At 43.7% G+C, this 23,410-nt stretch overlaps 1 protein-coding gene across 7 annotated transcripts in view; it reads right to left on the bottom strand.

Moving 5' to 3' along the window:
- The window catches only part of Ehmt1 (euchromatic histone lysine methyltransferase 1), a 123,068-nt gene that overhangs the window by 46,769 nt on the left and 52,889 nt on the right, over positions 1 to 23,410 (bottom strand). For 4 of the 7 annotated variants that reach the window (XM_090331028.1, XM_090331029.1, XM_090331026.1 and 1 more), the window contains exons 5-10: positions 17,090 to 17,247; positions 16,563 to 16,760; positions 10,069 to 10,146; positions 6,923 to 7,043; positions 4,911 to 5,048; positions 1,237 to 1,382 (exon numbers count right to left, since the gene is read on the bottom strand). In XM_090331028.1, coding sequence (XP_090187154.1) covers positions 1,237 to 1,382; positions 4,911 to 5,048; positions 6,923 to 7,043; positions 10,069 to 10,146; positions 16,563 to 16,760; positions 17,090 to 17,247 — 839 coding nt within the window. The remainder of the gene's footprint in view (positions 1 to 1,236; positions 1,383 to 4,910; positions 5,049 to 6,922; positions 7,044 to 10,068; positions 10,147 to 16,562; positions 16,761 to 17,089; positions 17,248 to 23,410) is intronic. The other 3 variants (XM_090331027.1, XM_090331032.1, XM_090331031.1) reach the window with 2 other exon arrangements.

Genomic DNA, 23,410 nt, shown 5'->3' with positions numbered 1-23,410 from the left:
TTGGCTCAGGTATAAAGTGAGACTTCCAGAAAAGTAACCAATGCAGCACAAAGGAGCTACAAGCGTGGCTCAAGTGGTAGAGAAATGAGAAAGTATGAGGCCTTGAAAATTTCCAAAACAACTTTAAAATAATCAAAATTCATACTTGTAAGCCTAGCTACTCCAGAGGCTGAGATCTGAGGATTACAGTTCAAAGCCACCCTGAGCAGTAAAATCTCAAGACTCTTATCTTCCAATTAGCCACTAGAAAACTGGAAGTGGAGCTGTGGCATGCCTGACACAGATCAACATTAACCACCAGAAAACCAGAAGCGGCACTGTGGCTCAACATGGTAGAACACTAGCCTTGAGCTGAAGAGCTCAAAGTAAGCATCCAGGCCTAGGGTTCAAGCCCCACGACTGACCCCCACCCAACCCCCCCTCCAAAAAAAGCCACAACAGCAACAGTGTCTCATGCCTGTAATCCTAGCTATTCAGGAGGTTGGGATCTGAGGATTTTGATACAGAGCCAGCAGGAAAGTCTACAATTCTTATCTTCCATGAAGCACCAAAAAGCCAGGAATTGTGTTGTGTTGTGGCTCAATTGGTAGAACTCTAGCACCTAGGACCTGAATTCAAGCTTAAGGACCAGAAAAGAGAAGGGGAGAGGAGGAGGGAAGGAGGGAAGGAGGGAAGGGGGAGGGGGAAAGGGAGCGAGAGAAGGTTTTCAGACATTTTGCGTAAAATGGGTCGCTTCAAAAGTGTCTCAAAATGACAGAGGACAAAAACTGATAGCAGAATAAGGATTTCTATTAAAACATGGTCATAAACAAAACGAAACAGGCAATTTTATGTCCTATCTTCTTTATATGAGCTTTAAGTTTTCACTTTCACAACTCAGGTTATTAGTGGCTACTCCATCAGTTCTGTGGAAAGTCTGAATAGGTTCCCTATCTCATAATGCTATGTGCTAGAGCTTAATAGGAAGGCTGTGCTTTCTGAAGCATGACAGTTCTTGCTAAACTTGTAAGTAAAGTAAACAGGCTTTGGGGCTGGAAGCATGGCCTAGTGGTAGACTGCTTGCCTAGAATGCACAAAGCCCCAAATTTTATTCCTCAGTACCACATATATAGAAAAAGCTGTGTGGCTTATGTGGTAGGGCTCTAGCCTTGAGGAAGCCCAGGGACAGTGCTCAGGCTCTGAGTTCAAGCCCTGGGACTGGTAATAATAAATAAATAAATAAATAAATAGGCTTACTTCATGATCCACGCTCTCGGTGGCCATGCACTGGTTGTTGGCCAGGGTGCTGATCTCACGACTCTTGGGCGTTTCCATACGGCAGCTGCACAGAGGCACTTCCTGAAGGCCATCCGTCTCCAGGGTATCCGGACCATTGGCCAGCCCTAAGTCACATAGACACACATCAGCTTGCGTAACCCTAACTACAAAGGGAGCAGAGAATAATCAGTCTTCCCAGTGCTCTCAGATAAATGGAAATAAGAATAACTCTCCTCACTAGGAAATGTCCAGTGTTGCTTGACACCAATCATGATGTGACAGGAATTTGCTGTATCTCAACCACAGACATACCACATGCCAGGTCCTCAAGAACTACTTGCTAACCCATGTTCTTAAGCCCTAGGCCACAAGTTAGAGGAGAGGTTGCATATTCATCAGCAACTCCTAAATTTGCTTTCACACCAAAACATATTTCGCAAACGTTGACACCTTATTTTCCTCCCTAGATCTTAAAATTATGCTCACCAAAAAAAAAATTTTGGAGTCAGGTGCCAGTGGCTCACTAAAGAACATGAGACTCTTATTTCCAATTAATCATCAGAAAACCAGAAGTGGTGATATGGTTCAAGAGGTAGAATGGTAGCCTCGAGCTGAAGAGCTCAGGGGCAGTGCCCAGGCCCAGAATTCAAGCCCCACAAAAAAAAATGGGGCTAGGAATATGGTTAAGTGGTAGAATGCTTGCCTAGAATGCATGAAGCCTGGGTTTGATTCCTCAATACCACATATACAGAAAAGGCCAGAAGTAGTGCTGTGGCTCAGGTGGTAGAGCACTAGCCTTCAGAAAGCTTAAGGAGAGTGTCCAGGCCCTGAGTTCAAGCCCTAGGATTGGCAAAGAAGGAGGAGGAAGAGGAAGAAAAAAGGAAAAAAAAAAAAAAAACTTAGCAGGTTTTAATAGTTTTATTTATTATCTAGAATATTAGCCATGGAAAGAAAGGTACAGAAGGCAGAATCTGCTAAGCCAGAAAAGGCAAGGACAGGAAATGGCTGGCAGAAAGATCCTGGAATCTAAGTAGTGGCTACAAGGACTGCTACCTCCAAAGGAAAGTAGAACCCTATATGACCTCTTGTCTGTGGAACATTTAAGAGCAGAAACAGAAGGTGAATCCATGTTTCAAGTACTCATTATTTCCTCTCTAAATTTAAAACAATCAAATCTTATGTTCACATCTAAAAACAGACTACTGCCAGGAGCCAGTGGCTCACGCCCGTAATCCTAGCTACTCAGGAAGCTGAGTTCGGAGGATCATAGTTCATTCACTAGAAAACCGGAAGTAGGGCTGTAACTCAACGGATAGAGCGGTACCCATGAGCTGAAGACCTTAGGGACAGAGTCTAGTCCCAGGCTTCAAGCTGCAGGATTTACCAAAAAAAAAAAAAACGGGGTGGGGGGCAGGGGGTGAGGGGAGAGGGAAGAAAGAAAGGAGGAAAGAAAGTTAAGTCCACCCAGTCAAAAGTAGCCACTGATTTACTGGAAACATTACTACCAGGACAGAACAGGTTCTGTAACCTTCCTTACTTATTTTCTTATCTACCCTCTATACAAGCCTTTCCTAGCATCCACCAGGGTGCCCTGAGCTACTTTTGGTTTGTAATTATCTAATACACATATCACTAAAATTTTCACCTTGTACATGATACTTCGGTCAGTCTCTACAGGAATCTGAGCCAGTGGGTACACCTTCACCTAATAAGGTCACCACTGTTCACTTCTGGCCTGTTAGTAATCTGGTGTCACTTCCAGCCATGAGGAAACCCAGTCCCTACCTTGAGAAAACAGTAAGAGCTTGACTTCTTAAGAAAGGAGAATGTGGGGGCTGGGAGTTTGGCCTAGTGGTAGAGTGCTTGCCTAGCATGCACGAAGATCCAGGTTCGATTCCTCGGTACCACATACATAGAAAAAAGCCAGAAATGATGCTGAGGCTCAAGTGCTAGAGCTCTAACCTTGGGAAAAATCCAAGGACAGTGCTCAGGCCCTGAGATCAAGCCCACGACTGGCCAAAAAAAAAAAAAAAAAAAGAAAGGAGAATGTGAACGTCCAGAGTTCAAGCCCCACGACCAACCAAAAAAAAAAAAAAAGAGAAAAGAAAGAGACTGTGACAGACATACAGACATACCAGCTCTAGCTGCCTGCCTTTCTACATTTGCCTCTAGTGTAACCACATCCCACGCAAAAGATCAGCAAGTGTAAGGCAAAAATTAAAATAATATCACTTAAAATGCTTGAAGGAATGGTCTGATCCACTATCTTTTCCGTTTCTGTGGCTAAGGAGCTTGAGCTTAAAGTCCAGAGAACCCAAAATCTACACCTGGGTGGTACAGTCAAAGCACAGACATCTGTGTAGGTTTGGGTGTGCTCCAGTCAACAGCAGCAAAAACCTGAAAAGATGTTATGAGAAATGACGTGTAACAGGCTCAGCCTCTCCTTCTCCCCAACAGCTGCCACCGTCACCAGCTCCCAAACTCAAGTCCTCTGTCTCCTATTACCTAATGAAATGATATCATTCAACTCACCTCAGCACACTTACAAGTAGAAGAGGAAAAAAGAAATTAATGCAAGAAGAAATTTCTGATCTCAGCACAAACACGCTCCCAGGCCTATAGCTCAAGCTTCAACATTCTTAAACTAGAACCTGAACTGCCATCAATTTCTGCTGTCCAACCTTAGCAGAATCTAAGACCTTACTATCATCCAAACCCCCAGCTCTCCTACTACCTCCTGTAGAAGTTCCTACTCCATCCTCGCACTCTCCCCATTGGGAGTTCCACTCCCCCCACACTCTACCAGCTCCCTGAGGTGTCTCTACTCCATACCTCACCCTCTCCTCTAAGAGGTCCTAGTCTACGTATCAAGCATGTACATCATTTCTGTACATAATTAGGCAGTGCTCCACTTGTTTCTTCAAGGTGTAGAGTCATTAAATCACTATCATGTTGAACAGATCAGTCACTGATTGCTCAGTCAGTGATGATTAATCACAAATAAGTAAATGTTACAAAATGCCCTAGAAACTAAAACCGCCATTACAAATTTGCCTTTTCTTTCTCTACCTGTCTAACATGGTACTGAACATTCTGTCCCTTGCATTTACCACTCTTTGTCTTTTGCAGTTAGATTACAAATTTTGGCTATTACTTTGGATCAAAGACAGCACCACATGGGGCAGTTTACTTCACCTCAGAACACACTGAGAACCTTAAATACAACCCCACCCAAAAGACAAGCTACAACCAGAGTTAGAATCCGAGGTCATCCAGTTCACAGTCAGAGAAAGGTACCTTTCTGTCAGGGATACTGCACATTACATGTGTTGTCCACAGTGAGGAAAACATGCAAGGTAGAACCCATAGGGATTCAAACCAACAGCTGCCTGCTACTTTGCTCTTAAAGGTTTCCCATACTTTTTTGCCGTTAACTTAAGTAATGCAAGTAACATAGCTGACATACTTTGTGCACTAAACTTTAGGCAGACAAGGAAAGTTAACCACCTCTGGGAAATTATCAACAATTTGAAGAACATGAATAGCCTTTATATTCCCTTTGATGTACTTGATCAAACTTTCTATTGACATAGAAACACAGGTTTAGACCAGAAAACAAAGCAAGATGGTCTAGTCATAGCTCTAACACCAACCTTCACTTTCCACTTGGGAGGACAGAATTCCTCTGACATGGAGATCCAATGAGTCCAGGGAGACTTCCATGTACCCAGTGCTGTCACCCGGGGCCATCTGCTCAGTGCTTCCTGGAGAGGACTTACATGCCTCAGAACCTACACAGAGAATGCACAGACCATGAGAACTAAGGTGACAGCTACACTATGCAGCGTGCTCCTCACAAGGGACCAGTTCCCAGGAAAGGAAGTAATTCTAATGAAATTATTCAAGGGAAGGGGTGACCCAGTCCAAAAACAAATGTGCTCTTTATCTGATTTACATAATTCTAACCACTCTGTACATCACCTTTATAATAACAGTTTAAAAAGTTAAAATCTTTCTCTGTAACTATACCAGCTAAGAAAATTTCTTGATCAAATCATCAAGAAAATGAGCAAAAATGTAGTAAATGTCCTATAAATTATTTTAAAGTAAGTTAAGAGAACAAGGCTTATGCCTATATTCCTTGTGACCACGGACTGAGTACTAAGTCCTGTATCTCATTCCAAAGCCAGTCTGGGCAGAGAAAATCCTAGAAACTCTTATTTCCAATTGATCCAAAACAAAACACCAGCACCAACAATTTGAGTTGAGACTAAGAAAACTGAGTGTGCAATTTTTTGGGGGGTGGGGTGGGTCATGGAGATTCTAATCAGGGCCTAGGCTGTCCCTGAGCTCTTTTGCTCAAGGCTAGTACCCTACCACTTTGAGCCACAGCTCCACTTTCAGTTTTTCAGTGGTTAACTGGAGATACAAGAATCTTAAGAAGGGGGCTGGGAGTTTGGCCTAGTGGTAGAGTGCTTGCCTAGCATGCAGGAAGACCCAGGTTCGATTCCTCAGTACCACATACATAGAAAAAGCCAGAAATGGTGCTGTGGCTCAAGTGGTAGAGCTCTAGCCTTGAGAAAGCCCAAGGACAGTGGTCAGGCCTTGAGTCTAAGCCCCATGACTGGCAAAAACAAAGAAACAAAAACAAAACTTACTGAGTTCAAGGCCCAGGACTGGCAAAAAAAAGAAAGAATCTTAAGGGTCAGTAGTGTGGCCTAATGGTAGAGTGTTTGCCTCACATGTACCAAGACCAGGTTTAATTCCTCAGTACCACGTACACAGAAAAAGCCACACACTCAGCCACGTCTTTCCCGGAATACCCAGAGACAGAGTGCCTATCTGGTTAAAGTGCACACAGACATCCACAGCAGTGTTCTAATAACTAAACCCAGAAAAAATGAGTGAACAAGCCACGGCACAAACACATAGTGTAGCACTTATTGGCAATGGACAGAATAAACTATCAACATAATACAGCAACAGGACTTCCAAAAGAATTATGCCCAAGCAAGAAGAAAAAAGAAAAAAGGAGTCCACATGGAAGATTTCATTAATATACAATCTTATGCAGTGTTAACTCCAAGCTGTTAACCCATTCCTGTCCAGGAATGGGGAAGGCTAACTGGGCAAGGGAAAGGCTTAGGAAGGCAGTAGGAAGTCAGGGCTTAGAGTACTAGGAAGGGTGGTAATATAATTCTACTGAAGACACGTGTCAATTCATCAAACTGCAACTTTTACATGTATATATTTTGTTGTGTTCTAAGTCAACCTCAATGAAGTCATAAAATAAGACTCCTGATTGAGAGATAATTGTCCCTGAATTTCCCTTGACAGACTACTTTCAGAACAGTTGCTGCTCACTGACTCAAAATCTAAAGCTATCATGTAAAAGAAGTACACAGGGGCCGCAGAAAACAGCCAGGTGACTCCAGAAGCAAGGAAGAAGTCACAAGCTGCTATTTGCCCGGTGCAGGTGATAAGTTATCCATCTACACTCAGCAATTACACCAGGATGAACGAGGCCTGCCTGAAGGAAACCACAAAGTCTACTAAACATTTGTTAATAGTAAAATCTAACACCAAACCTCAGTGCCAGGCTGGCCTTCTGATTTTGAGATACCCCTCAGGGAATGTAGAGGCCTGAGTGCTTCACTGTGCTTACCAGGCACTCCACTTGGCTTCTTTCTACTCCTCCGCCTCCTTTTCCGAGTTGGCTTGATCCAGGGACTGTCAGTCTTTCCTCTCCTTTTGAGAAATTTCTTCTTGATGCTGGATTCAGAACTCTGAAGGACCAAACGCAGGCACATCAGAAGCAAAGCACTGGGGAGGACCTGAGAGCAAGAAGGACTAAGAGTTCTTTGCCTGAAAAGTAAAAAACTCGCTATGTCTCGGTTCTCACCTCAATGGTTTGCTTCACTTCTAGGCATTTTTCTGGATTACAACTAAAGATACTCAGGCTGTTCCTAACCATCTCACCATGCTCACTCCTTTCAAAGTGAAAAAGGCTAAGAAAAATGTAAATGATTTTTTTTGGTCAGTTGTGGGACTTGAACACTGGGCCTGGGTGTTGTCCCTGAGCACTTCAGCTCAAGGCTACCACCCTACCCACCCACTGGGCCACAGCGCCACTTCCAGTTTTCTAGTGGTTAACTCGAGATTAGCCTACCATGGACTTTCCTGCCCAGCTAGCTTTGAACCAAGATCCTCAGATCCCAGCTTCCTGAGTAGATAAGATTACAGGCTAAAATGGTTTTTGTTATTTGAGTTTGGCATAAAGAGAAAAACTGGAATAATCTACTCAGCAACAAAGATGTGGTTGAGAAAATAAAAGGAAAACTTTTCATTACATATATCCACTTGTCTTGCTCTTGAGGAAGGAACTAGCAGTACTCAACACACCCCAGAATCCACGTAAATGAGCTATCTAAAAGAACAAGGAGAGAGCTATTAATAATAATAATAATAATAATAATAATAATAATTGCAAAATATTCTGTTCTAGAATGCAAGTGCAGAAAGCTATCTTTCTGCACCAGGAATCACAGATAGACAATACATTTCAGTAGCCCTTGCTGACAAGGAAAGAAACAGGTCATGCAAAATAGGAGGGTTTGCAATCCTCTCTCCCATAGTCACAGAGCCAGCCCAGCAGCTTACACCTGTAATCCTAACTACTCAGGAGACTAAGATCTGACTAAGATCTGGCAATAAAAAGCCAGCCCAGGCACTAAAAGGTCCATGAAACTCTTATCTCCAATTAATTGCCAGAAAACCGGAAGTGACATAGTAGCTCAAGGAGCAGAGCAGTTGCCTTGAGCTGAGGAGTTCAGGGACAGTGCCCAAGCCCAGAATTCAAGTCCCACAATCAAGAAAAGGAGAGAAAAAAGGTCACACAGAGCCATGCACTGGTGGCTCATGCCCATAATCCTAGCTACTTAGGAGGCTGAGGATTGCAATTCAAAGCCAGCTGGGGCATGAAAGTCTATAAGACTCCTACCTCCAATTAACTACCAGAAAACTGGAAGTGGTGCTGTGGCTCAAGTGGTAGAGCACTAGCTTTGTTGAGCTGAAGAGCTCAGGGACAACACCCAGGCTCAGAGTTCAAGTCCCACAACTGACCCTCCCTCACCCCCAAAAAGAGGGCCGGACACGGTGGCTCATGCCTGTGATCCTAGCTACTCAGGAGGCTGAAATCTGAGGATCGCAGTTCAAAGCCAGCCCAGGCACTAAAGTCTGTGAGATTCTTAATTCCAATTAATCATTAGAAAACTGGAAGTAGCACTGTGGCTCAAGGGGTAGGGTGGTAGCCTTGAGCTGAAGAGCTCAGGGACAGTGTCCAGGCCCAGAGTACAAGCCCCACGACTGACTAAAAAAAAAAAAAAAAAAGAAAAAGAAAAAAAGAAAGAAAGAAAGAAAGAAAAAAAGAAAAGAGTCACGGTTGGGAGCATAGCCTAGTGGTAGAGTGTTTGCCTAGCATACATGACGCCTTAGGTTCAATTCCTTGGTACCACCACATACACAGAAAAACAGCCGGAAATAGTGCTGTGGCTGCCCAGGCCCTAAGTTCAAGGCCACCTAGCCCAATAGAACCCTGTGTTGATGCCTGAGTCTGCGCCAGCAGACCCGGAGGACAATGCTAGAGTACAATATCCAGCAGGACATCTTCACTGTTCATGTCCTTCTACACAGCTAACCCATCTCTCCACTGTGCACTCCTACACAGCAAAACTTTCAGAAGACTTAGAAAGCAAAGTTTTCCACTGCCTCCACTCTGTTCCCTCTACTTGGAAATGCTTGTTTGTGTGCTTTCTACATCACAGCAGGGTGGACAGGGTGGACATATTCATCCTCTTAAGAGAGCTCTGGGATTGTATGATCTGAAGTCTTACATTTCTCTTCACAGCACAAAGATCTCAGGTTCATGCTCACCCACCTGTTCCACTCCACACTCACCCATCTATGTGGGTGTGTTTGAGGAGCGGGGTTCACAAAGCTCTATTAGCTCCACAAGGAACTATGAAAAAAGAAGTAAGTAGCTGGGCGCCAGTGGCTCATGCCTGTGATCCTATTCAGGAGGCTGAGAGCTGAGAATTATGGTTCAAAGCCAGCCTGGGCACAAAAGTTTGTGCAACGCTATCTCCAATTAACCACCAGAAAACCGGAAGTGGTACTGGCTCAAGTGGTAGAATGCTAGCCCTAAGCTGAAGAGCGCAGTGACAGTACCCAAGCCCCAGAGTTCAAGCCCCATGACCGAACCCCCCCCCCCCAAAAAAAAGGAGGAGGAAGAAGAGGGAGGGAGGGAGGGAGGGAGGGAGGAAGCAAGCTGGGCATGGTAGCTCACAACTGTAATTCTAGTTACTCAGAGGCTGAGATTTGAGGATCAAGCTTCAAAGCCAGCCCAGGCACTAAAGTCCATGAGACACTTATCTCTAACCACTAGAAAATGGGAAGAGGTGCTGTGGCTCCAGGGGTAGGGCAGTAGCCTTGAGCTGAAGAGCTCAGGGACATTGCCCAGGCTGAGTTCAAGCCCCATGACCCACCAACAAAAAAAAGAAAAAAAAGTCCAATGTGCTTAACACATTCTACCCATTTCCAAGCTCCTTGATTTCCACAGCTCTTCAGTTTCTAGTTCAGCAGCCTGTTCTCTCCACCTCAGAGCACCTCAAATTGAAGGCTCTGTGTGGTCTCCTCATCCATTCTCCCACAGGCAGGAACCCTGACTGACTAAAGATGCTCAGCACACAGAATGAGAGCAGCATCACTTGCAGTTCCTGCACTGTATGTACGTCACATCAAATATAGGATTACCAGGTCAGATTCGTCTCCGGCATCCTCATCCTCCCCGGTGTCGGCCGACTCCTGCTCCTCCTCTGATTCCCCATCCATCTGATCAGTCAAACATAAAATGATTAGATCCTTCAGTGGCAGACAAATAGATGTGAAACAAATACTTAAAAATACATTGACTGGGTATCAGTGGTTCATGTCTATAAGCTAATCAAGAGGCTGAGATCTGAGAGTGGCAGTTCAAAGCTAGCCTGGGCAGGAAAGTCGATGAACTCTTATCTCCAATTAACCAGCAAAAAAACCCAAAAAAAACCCAAACCCCGACATGAGTAGAGCTGTGGTTCAAGTGGAAGAGTGCTAGTTTTGAGGGAAGAAAAAATACCTTCAGGGACAGCACCCAGTCCCCCAGGACTGGCACACAGATGATTAGTTGGATGGATTGATGATGGATGGATGCTGGATGGATGCATGCATACATACATAAACAAATATGCACCGACAGTACATGCTGCAGATGCAGAGGGAACCCAATTATACCTTGCAGAGTGTGGCTGCCTGTGGCCAGGGCATGCTCTGGTAGAGAATGGGATACCTAAGTTTCAACTTCTGTTACCTGCTGGGACATCATTCCAAACATGCCTGTTCTTTGATGCTATCTCCATATTATATTAGACAGAAAAGTGAACACTGTGCACTTAAACTCTCAAAAACTGGTCCCTGGGGCTGTGCTAACTGGTCTTATGTTAACCAGAACCAATATATTCAAGGCATGAAATATATATCAGTAAAAAGTGACAAACATGCTACATAATGGTGGCTCACGTCTGTAATCCTAGCTACTCAGGAGCCTGTGATCTGAAGATCATTTCCAATTAACAAGCAAAAAGCTAGAAGAGAAGCTGTGGCTCAAGCCTTGAGCAAAAAAAGCCACTCAAGAGCATAAAGCCCTCAGTTCAAGCACTAGAAATTCTGCCCACCCCACACCCCCACACACACACCCCCAGCAAGTGACATGCATAGCAAAAACATTGAGGCATAAAATGTACAAGCAAACCTACCCACATCCATCCAATGCAATTTAACAAATCACTGCTGCACTGCCCAGCCCTTGCAGCAAATATCTAACTACACGGAACCATAACTTAAACTTGTCTTACCCCATCTGTACATACAGAATGCAATGCATACACTTTGTGGTTTACTGTCTTCTAATTGTAAATACATTCTTCCCATATCAACAGCAAAGACATCTAATTTTTCTATTTATACTAGTAATCCATGAACATAAGTGAGCCTTTGCTCAGTGCCTGCCCACTCACAAGAGCTAAAAGGCCTGGACTATGGCCTAGTTCAGGGGAGGGGGGTGCATTCCTTATACTCTTGTTACCCCATTCCTTGTACTCTCTGGTCAACTGCCCCTGCAGATTTTATAGTAAAACTGTTTTCCAGACAAGCTGTGATCCTCTAAAATAGACAAAACAGACCCCATCCATGGCGACTTCCCTTCAGGACCCTCATGAATTCCTTTCAGTATGGCTGGTGAGTCTCCAGGGGTTCCTCATGCAGATCCCTATCACTACTCTCAGGATACTCACAGGTCAACTTCAGAATGAGCAATTACATAGGAAGGTTTGCTTGGACTTTGATGGAAACTGTGCTGATACACACAGGGATAACACAATGGCTTCTTTCTATTAAGACACATGATGAGTCAATCTCCTTCAGCAACATCCTACCATTTCCTTTTACAAGTATTATACCTCATTTCTCAGGGGAAACTAAGAGTTATATCTAATCCTTCAAGTGTGATTTGTGGTTTGTATTTTCCTTTTAGAAGGCCCATACTAACTTACTAGCCTCCAAATAACCCAGGCATAAACAAACAGGTCAATAGTTACTATTATCTAGACATTTTCAGACTTTTCTAGTTGAATCTTAAAAATTAATCGAGCATTTGTGATTGGTTGATGAAGCTATTATTACATTCTTCAGGTAGATACTGCAGCTACTCAAGAAAATAACCAATGTTTATATCTTAATCACATAACGTTCTGCTCAGTAACTATTAACCACTTTTTCAGCTGATTATCCAATAGGTAGATAAGTTCTCAGCAACCTTTTTCCCCATCTTTTTGTTGTTGTTATTCCAGTCCTGAGATTTGAACTTAAAATGAGTAAACTACCACTGAGCCACAGTTCTACACCTCTGGCTTTTTTTGGGGGGTGGGGGGTGTAATTAATTGAATATGTAAGTCTCACAGGCTTTCTTGCACCAGCTGGCTTCAAACCAGATCATAGCCTTACAGGCATGAGCCACCGGTAACTGGCTTTTCCCTATCCTTGAAGAAAGTCATGCTCCCTTCTGACTCTTCTCGTATAACATCAGCCAGAACACTCAACACTGCTGCATTTTTGTTTTTGGTTTTTGTTCTTGTTGTTGTTTTCTTTTTTGACAGTCTTGGGCTTGAACTCTGAGCACTGTTGTTGGGTTTTCTCAAGGCTAGAACCCTACTACTTGAGCCACAGCACCACTTCTGGCTAGTGTTTTCTATGTATGTGATACTGAGGAATAGAACCCAGGTCTTTGTGCATGCTAGGCAAACACTCTACCACTAGGCTACCCTCCCAGCCCCAACATTGCTGTACTGTTTTAAGAGAGAAAAGGGGCAACTTTGACCTTATTTTATGTCTGATAATAGCAACACTTTGACGTTTCACCATTAATTCTGATATATTGTGAACTTTAAGTTTCCCTTTAATTAATTAAGCAGGTTTTTTTTATTTTAAATAAGGCTAAGCAGTGAAACTACCAAGGCCTTAAGACAGACTAATAAGAGTTAATTTTAATTCCTTCAGAAAGTCCTGCAAAGGATTTGTACATGAAAGAATGAGTTTACTTTGGAAGATGCTCCTTTGAGCATTGTATATGACAGCTGTGAAGAAAGGAGCAGAGGGAAAGGGAGAGGAAACAATAATGGCCTATATAGAATAAATAACAAGGAAAGACTTGCCCTCTGCTGCAGCTGAAACCTAACAGAGGTAGGAAAAGGAAACAGGCAGCAACATCTCGAGCTCAACTCTTGAGAGAGCTGGACACTAGTAACAGCCAATAGCCAGGATGAGCAGCTGGTACATTCCTGTCATCTAGTTTCTGAATCCAAATGGCCAGACAAGGACACCAATGGACCAATGGTTTTTTTAGTTAGTACCGGGGTGTAAACTACTCAGAGGCACCTGTAAGGAAGTGCTCTACCACTTGACCATGTCCCAATCCCTTTTTGCCTCATTTCTCAGATTGTCTCATGCTCTTGCCTAGGGTCAAAGTTGGTTGTGATCCACCCATCTGTTTCCCAGGTGGTTGAAATTATTAGTGTACACTTTCACATTCAGTCCTACAAAATTATTTTGTAAAAGGACAAATAGTTGGGTCAGGAGTTTGGCCTGGTGGTAGAGTGCTTGCCTAGCATGCACGAAGACCTGTGTTCAATTCCTAGGTACCACATCCATAGAAAAGGCTGGAAGTGGTGCTGTGGCTCACGTGGTAGAGCACTAACCTTGAGGAAAGTCCAAGGCCAGAGCTTGGGCCCTGAGTTCAAGGCCCAGGACTGACCCAAAAAAAGAACAAACAGTTGCCAAGTTCCAATTACTCACATCTGTAATCCTAGTTGTTTGAGAGACTAAGATTGGGAAGAGCATAATTTAAAGCCAAGGTGGACAGAAAAAGTCTGCAAATTAAACTCTCAACAAAGAGCTGGGTTTGGCAACATGCATATCTGTTATTCTACCTGACAGAAAGTCATAGACTGATTGAGTCCAAAAGAGATTGAGATCCTATCTCAAAAACAACCAGCAAAAGCCGGGAGTTTGGTCTAGTGGTAGAGAGCTTGCCTAGCATGCACAATAACCCGGGTTCAATTCCTCGGTACCACATACATAGAAAAAAGCTAGAAGTGGTGCTGTGGTTCAAGTGGTAGAGCACTAGCCTTGAGGAAAAGCCCAAGGACAGTGCTCAGGCCCTGAGTTCAAGCCCCAGGACTGGCAAAAAAATTATAATAACCCACAAAAAACAGGGCTGGAAGTATACCTCCTGCATAGCAAGCATGAGCCCCTAAGTTCAAACCTCAGTATGTAAGAATGGAGGTAGGGAGGGATGGATGGATAGAGAGGAAGGGAGAGAAAAGGGGAGAGAGAGAAAGAGAATAGAAAAATGACAAACAACTCAACAGATTAAATGAATGGCTCGGTCTAAGCCAGTCCTTTCACAAAAGTCTCTAAAAAGAAAATGAACACCAGGGTGTAGTGTAGTGACTCATGCCTATAATCCTAGCTACCCAGGAAGCTGAGATTTGAGGATGGCTATTCAAAGCCAGCCCAGGCACTAAAGTCCATGAGGCTCTCATATCCAATTAAACACTAGAAAACTGGAAGTAGCACTGTGGCTCAAGGGGTAGGGTGGTAGCCTTGAGCTGAAGAGCTCAGGGACAGTGCCCAGGCCCAGCGTTCAAGCAAGTCCCACAATGAAAAGAAAAGAAAAAGGGAAAGGGAAAGGGAAAAGGAAAGGGAAAGGAGAAAAATAAATAAATAAATACACATAGAAAATGGTGCTCGATGTTCTTAGAAAGCAGAGAAATATAAAACATGGTTTTCCACGATGTACTAGCAATCTACACTCAATGGAGTGGGTAGCATCAAGCCTGGCAAGCCAGAGTAGACTCAGCTTTTGGAGACAGCAGGGAACACCCTTAAATGTATAGAGGATGCTAGAAGCACTGGCACGTGGAACAGTCCCAACTGAAATTAACCCACATGTATATCAACAGCGGAACAAGACATATAAATCTCACCCACAAAGGAACTCTATCACAGCAGTCCTCAAACAGTGGTTTTAGACACCTGTATTCTTTAAAAGAAACACTAAGAATCATAAAGAGATTAGGCTAATATACCTAATAACTAACATTTATTTTAATCGAATCTTTTGTTGAGAATATTCAAATCTCAATGTCACAATTTTTCTAATCCTACTCCTTCTGAGTAGCTGGAATTAAAGATATGAGCTATTCTTCTTGGTTAATTTAGTTTTTAAGAGTGGATCTCAAGCCCAATGCTAGTGGCTAATGCCTGTAATCTAAGCTACTCAGGAGGCTGAGACCTGAGGATTGCAGTGCAAAATCAGTCAGGCACCAAGTGCAAGTGGCTCACACATATAATCCTACCTACTCAGAATGTTGAGATCTGCGGATCTTGGTTCGAAGCCAGTTTGGGCATGAAAGGCTGGGAGACTCTTATCTCCAACTAACCACCAGAAAACTGGAAGTGGCACTGTGGTTCAAAGTGGTAGAATACTACTCTAGAGCTGAAGAGCTCAGGGACAGCACCCAGGGCCCAGAGTTCAAGGCCAACACCAAGAAAAACGTTCCATTGGGGGCTAAATGCAGGTGTCCTTATGGAGGGATACAAGAATGAAACATAGAAACTACAGCAAGGCTAAAAGTGGTAGAGCACCTACCTAGCAAGCTTAAGACATTGAATAAAGGCAAGGAGGAGGAGAAGAGAAGAGGAAGGGGGGAAGAGAAGAGTATAAAGGAGGAGGGATTAAAGAAAAGGGGGAGGGGAGTGAGAGAACAAGGAAAAGGGAGAGGGAGGGGGAGGAGGAAACAAAGAAAGAAGATAACAAAAGTAAAAGAGGCTAAAGGTATGACTCAAGTGGCAAAGTACCTGATATGCCAGGTCAAGTGCTAAGTATCTACCCCAGTCCTGGCAAGAAAAATAATGACAGAGATAGTAGTAGACATACATAGATGATAGATGGATAAATATCTAGATAGATAGATATAGAAATATTCTAAATGTATAACTTGTTGACCAACAGAGAGCTTAATAAAGCACTACATACACTAACAATAAAGACTTTCTGAGTAAAACCCGAAAGAACTTCTCTCTGAGATTATTACTATTAAATGCAAGGTAACACTGACTACCAAAAGTATATGTATTCAACAAGACTATGACATGAAGCCTTACCAAGTTGCCTGCAACAACAGAAAAACGTTCAAATCTACAGAATGGAATATAAGGCAACTGAAAACAAGGGTTTAAAGCCAGGTGCCAGTGGCTCACATCTGGAATCCTCGCTACTCAGGAGGTTGAGATCTGAGAATCTTGGATCAAAGCCAGCCCAGGTAAGAAAGTCCATAAGACTGATCTCCAATAAATTACAAAAAAAAAAAAAAAAGCCAGAAGTGGAGCTATGGTTCAAGTGGTAGAGCACTAGCCTTGAAGAAAAAAGCTAAGGGACAGCACCCAAGCCTTGAGTTCAAGCCCCTGGACTGGTGTACCCCACTCTCCCAAAAAAGGGAGCTCATTAGTTTATGTTAATAATGTTATATGGGAAAGAAAACACTCCTGAGATAAAATAATTCCAAAAGAATATATGAAATCCATGTAAACAAGAAAAAAATTAACAAAACGTAGGAACTTTCACCAATCCTATCTTTGGGACACAAAACTCCTACCTTGGGAGCCCGGTCAGCCCGGTCAGTCTCAGACATGCTCTCTTTAGAAGTCCTGCTGTCCTCTGTGGGAAAGGGAGCGGCCTGCTCTACTCCATGGTCCTCATCCTCCTCGAGCTCTTCAGAGTCATCCTCTTCTGAGTCTATTTCCAAGCTCTCCCCATTCACATGCAGGGTGCTATCACCCAAAGCCTTCTCACCCTGAACACAGCAATGCACAGCTTTCAGAAAGACGGCTGCTTGACACCAACAAACTGGTGCCAATTCACTGTGAGCAGACAATGGAAGGTACAAGGACCATGCCAGTGCCAGAGAAGCAGTCGAGTATAAGCAGGAATGCTACGGTAAGGGTACGGATCTAACAACCCACCTGGACACGGAGGCTATGAACTCATAGTTCCTTCCATAGGGATCAAGGTCATCTAAATTACTGATGACCTGGTAAGATGCTCTTCTTGGCCACAGAGGCCCTGGAACTGGAAATGCGCTTCCAAGCACTTAAAGACAGATGACTCACATGTCCCTCTTACCTTCGGGCCCACAGCAGAATGGGTTATGCTCTTAAACATCTCAATCACCGTCCTCTGCTTTAATACTTTGGTCTTTTTCTTAGGAACCAGGCTATAGGTTCCCATTCTTCGTTTTTTCTTCCGAGATACTGCAGCTGCTAAAACAAAAGGCAAGCAAGCTAAAAAAAAAAAAAGTCAAAAGGGGACAAGAAAGGAGAAGAAATGCCATTCAAATGTTTTTAGAGGCAACAGACAGTTTTTAAAAATCTAATTACATTAGCAGATCAAATCACATAAGACTCATTTCTGAAGGCATCAACACAATAGTGAGTTCACCCTCCTTTACAGATTACAGAGAAACTCAGAACTTGTAAGACTGTGCTTTGTTTTTAGCAGGTAGTAGGCCCTGAAATCAGGGGCCTAGACATTGTCTCTGACCTTGTTTACTCAAGGCTCTACCACCTCTTGATACACAGCTCCATCTCCAGTTTTGTGGTTAATTTGAGATTAGTCTCAGGGTCTTCTGCCTGGGCTGGCTATGAACTGTGATCCCCAGATCTCAGCCTCCTGAATAACTAGGATTACAGGCATAAGCCATTGTTATCCCTAAGATCATTTTTTATTCAGAATAAGACATTAAGCAAATATTTATCTCACGCCACTTTGCAGTTAGGAAAATCTTAAACCAACAAAAGCAAGGCCCAGAAGCAAGGCTCATATATATGGCCTTGAACTCACGATAGTCTCTCATAGGAAGCCCTTTAATGCATCAATGTCCAACCCCGAGCAGTGTGGACAGCGCTAAGTATGCAGAGCTAAAGAAACACCCAATCTTACCATCCATCACTGGCAAGGGGGCTAGTCTTCCTAGAATGGAACAAACTCTTCAACAGCAAAGAATAGATACCTCAAGCACTTAAGGGAAAGAAAGTCCCTGAAGTACTGGTTCACTGCAACAGAATATTCTGTGGCACTGGATCAGCAGTTTTCTTCAGCAACACTGAAGAAATCAAGTGTGACTTAGGAACTCCACACAATTCTGCTGAGCAAAGCAATATCAGGGGGAGGGTTTTAGATTATCTTCAGTTTTTGTTTTTAATTCTAAGGTTTAAAACTCGAAAACAGGGGCTGGGAGTTTGGCCTAGTGGTTAAAGTGCTTGCCTAGCATGCGCAAAGACCCGGGTTCGATTCCTTGGTACCACATACATACAAAAAAGCCGGAAGTGGTGCTGAGGCTCAAGTGGTAGAGCTCTAGCCTTGACAAAGTCCAAGGACAGTGCTCAGGCCCAGAGCTCAAGCCCAGGACTGGCAAAAAAAAAAAAAAAAAAAAAAACTCCAAGACAGAGCTGGGAAAAGAGCTTAGTGGTAGAATGCTTGCTTCCCATACATGAAGCCCTGAGTTCTATTCTTCAGTATCACATAAACAGAAAAGGCAAGAGTAGCACTGTGGCTTAAGTGGTAGAATGTAGCCTTGAGCAAAAGCAGCTCAGGGAAAATGCCCAGGCCCTGAGTTCAAGGCCCAGGACTCCGGGGGCGGCGGGGGGGGGGGGGGGGGGGGGGGGGGGCGCGGCGGGAGGGAAGATGGGAAACGGTGGCTAATGTCTGTAATCCTAGCTATTCAGGAGGTTGAGATCTGAGGGTCAAGGTTCAAAGCCAGCCCAGCACAAAAACACCTCCTGACATTCTTATCTCCAATTAACCAATAGAAACAGGAAGTGGGGCTTGGCTCTAGATAGGGTGGCAGCAGCCTAGGGATGAAAAGCTCAAGGACAATACCCAGGCCCGCCCAGGGGTAGGGCCGTAAGTCTTAAGCTGAGGAGCTCAGGGGCAGTACCCAGGCTAAGTTCAAGCCCCAGGACCCACAAAAAAAAAAAAAAAAAAAGACAAAGGCTGGGGATTTAGCTCAGTGGAAGAGCACCAAGTGCAAAACCCTGGAGTTTGTTCCTTGGCTCTGAAAAAAATAAAATCAAATCAAAATGAACTCCAGAAATGGAAACAAGAGGTTTATCTTTTCTTTTCTTTTTTTTTGGTGTCAGTCCTAGGGGTTGAACTCAGGATTTGGAAACTATCCTTGAGCCTCTCTGTACCCAAAGGTACCGCTATACCTCTTGAATCATAGCACCACTTCTGGCTTTTTCTGTTCATGTGGTACTGAGGAATGGAACCCAGGGCTTCATGCATGCTAGGCAAGCACTCACTCTACCACTAAGCCACATTCCCAGCATTTGTTTTCTTAAAAAAAAAGGCGGGGGGGGGGGGGGGAGGGAGGCTGGGAGTTTGGCCTAGTGGTAGAGTGCTTGCCTAGTATGCACAAGACCTGGGTTTGATTCCTCAGTACCACATACATTAAGTGGTGCTGTGGCTCAGTGGTAGAGCTCTAGCCTTGAGAAAAGTCCAAGGACAGTGCCCAGGCCCTGAGCTCAAGCCCCACAACTGGCAAAAAAAAAAAAAAAAAGCCAACCTTCAGTGAAAAAGCTAATGGGAACAGTGCCTAGGCTATGAGTTCAAGCCCCACTACCAGCATATATCAGATATCATATATCATACATACATATATACATACAACTTACACAGACACACACAAAATTCATTATTTTAACATGGAACAAACTACTCAAAGACTGGAAAAATCAGAAAGAGTATGTACAATCATGCACTTCCCACATGGGTGGACTGGGTGACAGAACCTACCCACAATGTGGGTTCCACAGCGCCACACCAGAAGGCTGTAGGAACTAGGGAACAACACAAGGCCATGAGGATAGACACTTCAGTCATCCTGCATTGCATTCACCATGGTGACCAAGGTGTTCTGGGAATGCAACTCCTCACGAGAAAATAGCTGTCTGGCTGTGTGCTGAAGTAGGCCAATGGGTCCAAGCACAGAAGCCACATGGTGCCCAGGGATGCTAACAGAGTAGATATTTCAGTTTTTCTGTGGTAGGATGTGGAGGAGGCAGGGGGATAGAAGGGAAAGCCATGGATTTAATCAGATAACTTTTAAGTCTCGCCTTTGAAAAATAAAATGGGGGGGGCAGGGGCTGGGAATGTGGCTTAGTGGTAGAATGCTTGCAAAGTACGCATGAAGCCATGGATTTGATTTCTTCACTGCCACACAAACAGAAAAGGCGTTATGACTCAATTGGTCTAGTGCTGGGGGACAGTACCCAGGCCCTGAGTTCAAGTCCTAGGACTGGGAAGAACAACAACAAAAAAACCACTGGCCAGGTACCAGTGGCTCATACCTATAACCACAGCTACTGAGGATGCTGAGATCTGAAAATTGTGGATCAGAGCCAGCATGGGCAGACAAATCTTAAGAGATTCTTATCCCTAAATAACCCAACAAAAACTCAGAAGCAGAGACATACTTCAAGTGGTAGAGTACAAGCTGTGAAAGAAAAGCAAGAGCTCAAAGCCCTGAATTCATACAGTACAGGAATGGGGGCAGAGGAAGAAAAACACAAAAGTATAACCCTCTATATCTATGGATTTCACAGTTAAATTCAGCTAGCCAGTGTGAAAATATTTGAGGGCTAGGGATGTAGCTTAGTGGTACAGAGAGAAAAGGGACAGTAAATGAAATAGAGCACAAAAAAAAAATGAGAAAAGGGGAAGGGAAAGAATTTTTTTTAAATAGTTTTTCAGGACCAAGAGTATGGCCTAGTGGTAGAGTGCTTGCCTAGTATGCACGAAGCCCTGGGTTCAATTCCTCAGTACCACATACACAGAAAAATCAAGAAGTGGTGTTGGGGCTCAAGTGGTAGAGTGCTAGCCTTGAGAAAGCTCAAGGAAAGTACCCAGGCTCTGAGTTCAAGTCCCGGGCAGGGCAAAAAAAATAGTTTTGCATGTGTATTGAACATGAAAATGTTTTTTTTTTTCTTGTCATTGTTTGCTGAATAATATAGTGTTACAAAAGAAATAGCAGTTTGCAGACAGAAATTTGGCCTAGTGGTAGAGTATTTGCCTAGCATGCAGACTCAAGTTTGATTCCTGGGTATCACATACACAGAAAAGCTGGAAATTGGGCCAGGAGTTTGGCTTAGTGGTAGAGTGCTTGCCTAGCATGCACAAAGACCTGGGTTCGATTCCTTGGTACCACATACTTAGAAAAAGCCAGAAGTGGTGCTGAGGCTCAAGTGGTAAAGCTCTAGTCTTGAGAAAAATCCAAGGACAGTCCTCAGGCCCTGAGCTTAAGCCCAAGATTGGCAAAAAAAAAAAGAAAAGAAAAGCTGGAAGTGGTGCTATGGATCATGTGGTAGAGCACTTGAGTGGTAGAGGAAAGCCCAAGGACAGTGTTCAGGACCCTGAGTTCAAGCCCCAGGACTGGCAAAAAAAAAAAAAAAAAAAAAAGCCCTTAAACCTAAGCAGGGTGTAGTGGCTCACGCCTGTAATCCTAGCTACTCGGGAGGCTAAGGCCTAAGGCTCATGGTTCATAGCCAGCCTGGGCACTAAATACCCAGAGACTCATATCTAATTAACCACTAGAAAACCAGAAGTGGCACTGAGGCTCAAGGGGTGGGGTGGTAGTCTTCAGCTGAAGAGGTCAGGGACAGCACCTAGGCCCAGAGTCCATGCTCTACCACCAACCACCCCCTTCCACCCCCCCCCCCCCCCCGCAAAAAAAAAGGATATAGTGGGCCAGAGGCTGTCCCTGCTCTTAAGCAGGGACAATAAGGCCTACCTCTTTTCCCGCCACACAATGTAGTGACCTTTATGTTAGTAGTCCCATCCCAAAGACCTGGACAGTGTACAAGAGACAGTGACAAGGACAGACAGCCATGCAGGCATGCTTTTCTCTGGGAAACACTTTCAGGCACAGAATGAGACTTAGCAAGCTCTGAGGTAGAAAGTACAGAGGAACTGCAGGACTAGAGCAGTATCTGGAGTGAGAGAGAAATAGCGAGGGCTAGGGGAATTCTCTATAAACACAGAGCCAAATTGCCAACCATGATTACAACATATCAGAGAAAGTCATTTTACACAAGAGACCTAAACTAATAGGCTAATTGACCACAAAATTTCTAGCATACAGGGAGAAAGGGAAGTTAAATGGAAAGAGGATAAGCAAACTACCGAATGTACTGGGCATTCTCTTCTAGAAAGCTCTTATCAAAATAGTGTAATGCCAGATGCTGGTGGATCACATCTATAATCCTAGCTACTGGGATCTAAAGATTGTGGTCTGACGCCAACCTTGGCAGGAAAAACCTTGTCATCTTTCTCTTTTTATTTCCCAGTTATGAGGTGAGCAGTTTTGTTCTTCCATGCCCCTGCCATGTGCCGTCACAGGTCCAAAGACAACAAGGTCAATAGAGCTATGAAAAGTTCTAAAGTTATAAACCAAAACAACCCTTTTCTCTTCATTTATTTATTTATTTTCAGCAGTAGGACTTAAACTCTTGGAATTATGCTGAAGTTTTCTTTACTCATGGCTGTTACTTTACCAACTGAGCCATAACTATACTTCTAGCTTTCTACTGGTTAATTGGAGACTAGAGACCCTCAGATTTGTCTGCCTGGGATGGCTTTGAACTTCAATTCTCAGATCTCAGCCTCTTAACTAAGATTATAACCATGAGCCATCAGTGTGCAGCCCTTTTTACTCTTTATGTTAATTGTCACAGTTACTTATAGTGACAACTAACACTCAAGACAAGACTTAAAAAGATAGATGACAGGGCACTGATATCTCACACCTGTATTCTAGTTATACAGGAGGCTGAGATTTGAGGATTGTGGTTTAGAGACTTAGGAAAGACCATTCAAGAGATTCTTATCTCTAATTAATCACCAAAAAGCCATAAAAAGAACAGTGGCTCAAGTAGTAGAGCCTGGAGTAAAAAAGGTCAAGGACTGGACCCAGACCCTGAGTTCAAATCCCAGGGCCAGCAATTTTTTTTTTTAAAGATAACTAGGCAAGCCAGCACACTAATTCATGCCTGTAATCCTAGCTACTCAGGAGGCTGAGATCTGAGGATCAAGGTTCAAAGCCAGCATGGGCACAAAGGGACCTTATCTCCAATAAAGAGAAAACAGGAAGTGGGCCTTGGCTCAAGAGTAGGGCAATAGCCTTGAGCTGAAGATCTCAAGGACAGCATCCAGGCCTAGTTCAAACCCCATGACCCACAAAAAAAAATAAAATAAAAAATAAAGCCAGGTACTGGTGGCTAATGCCCATAAATCCTAATTACTCAAGAAGCTGAGATCTGAGGGCGATGGTTCAAAAGCCAGCCCAGATAAGAAAATCATGAGACTCTTTAATTCCAATTAGGCACCTCAAAAAGCTGAAAGTTAGCCATGACAGTGGGTCACACCTGTAATCCTAGCTACTCAGGAGGC

The sequence above is a fragment of the Megascapheus bottae genome, chromosome 3 (genome assembly GCF_031878675.1).
Source record: "Megascapheus bottae isolate mThoBot1 chromosome 3, mThoBot2.hap1, whole genome shotgun sequence".
In the NCBI taxonomy this organism is placed as follows: Eukaryota; Metazoa; Chordata; class Mammalia; order Rodentia; family Geomyidae; genus Megascapheus; species Megascapheus bottae.
This window is presented reverse-complemented; position numbering and strand designations above follow the sequence as displayed.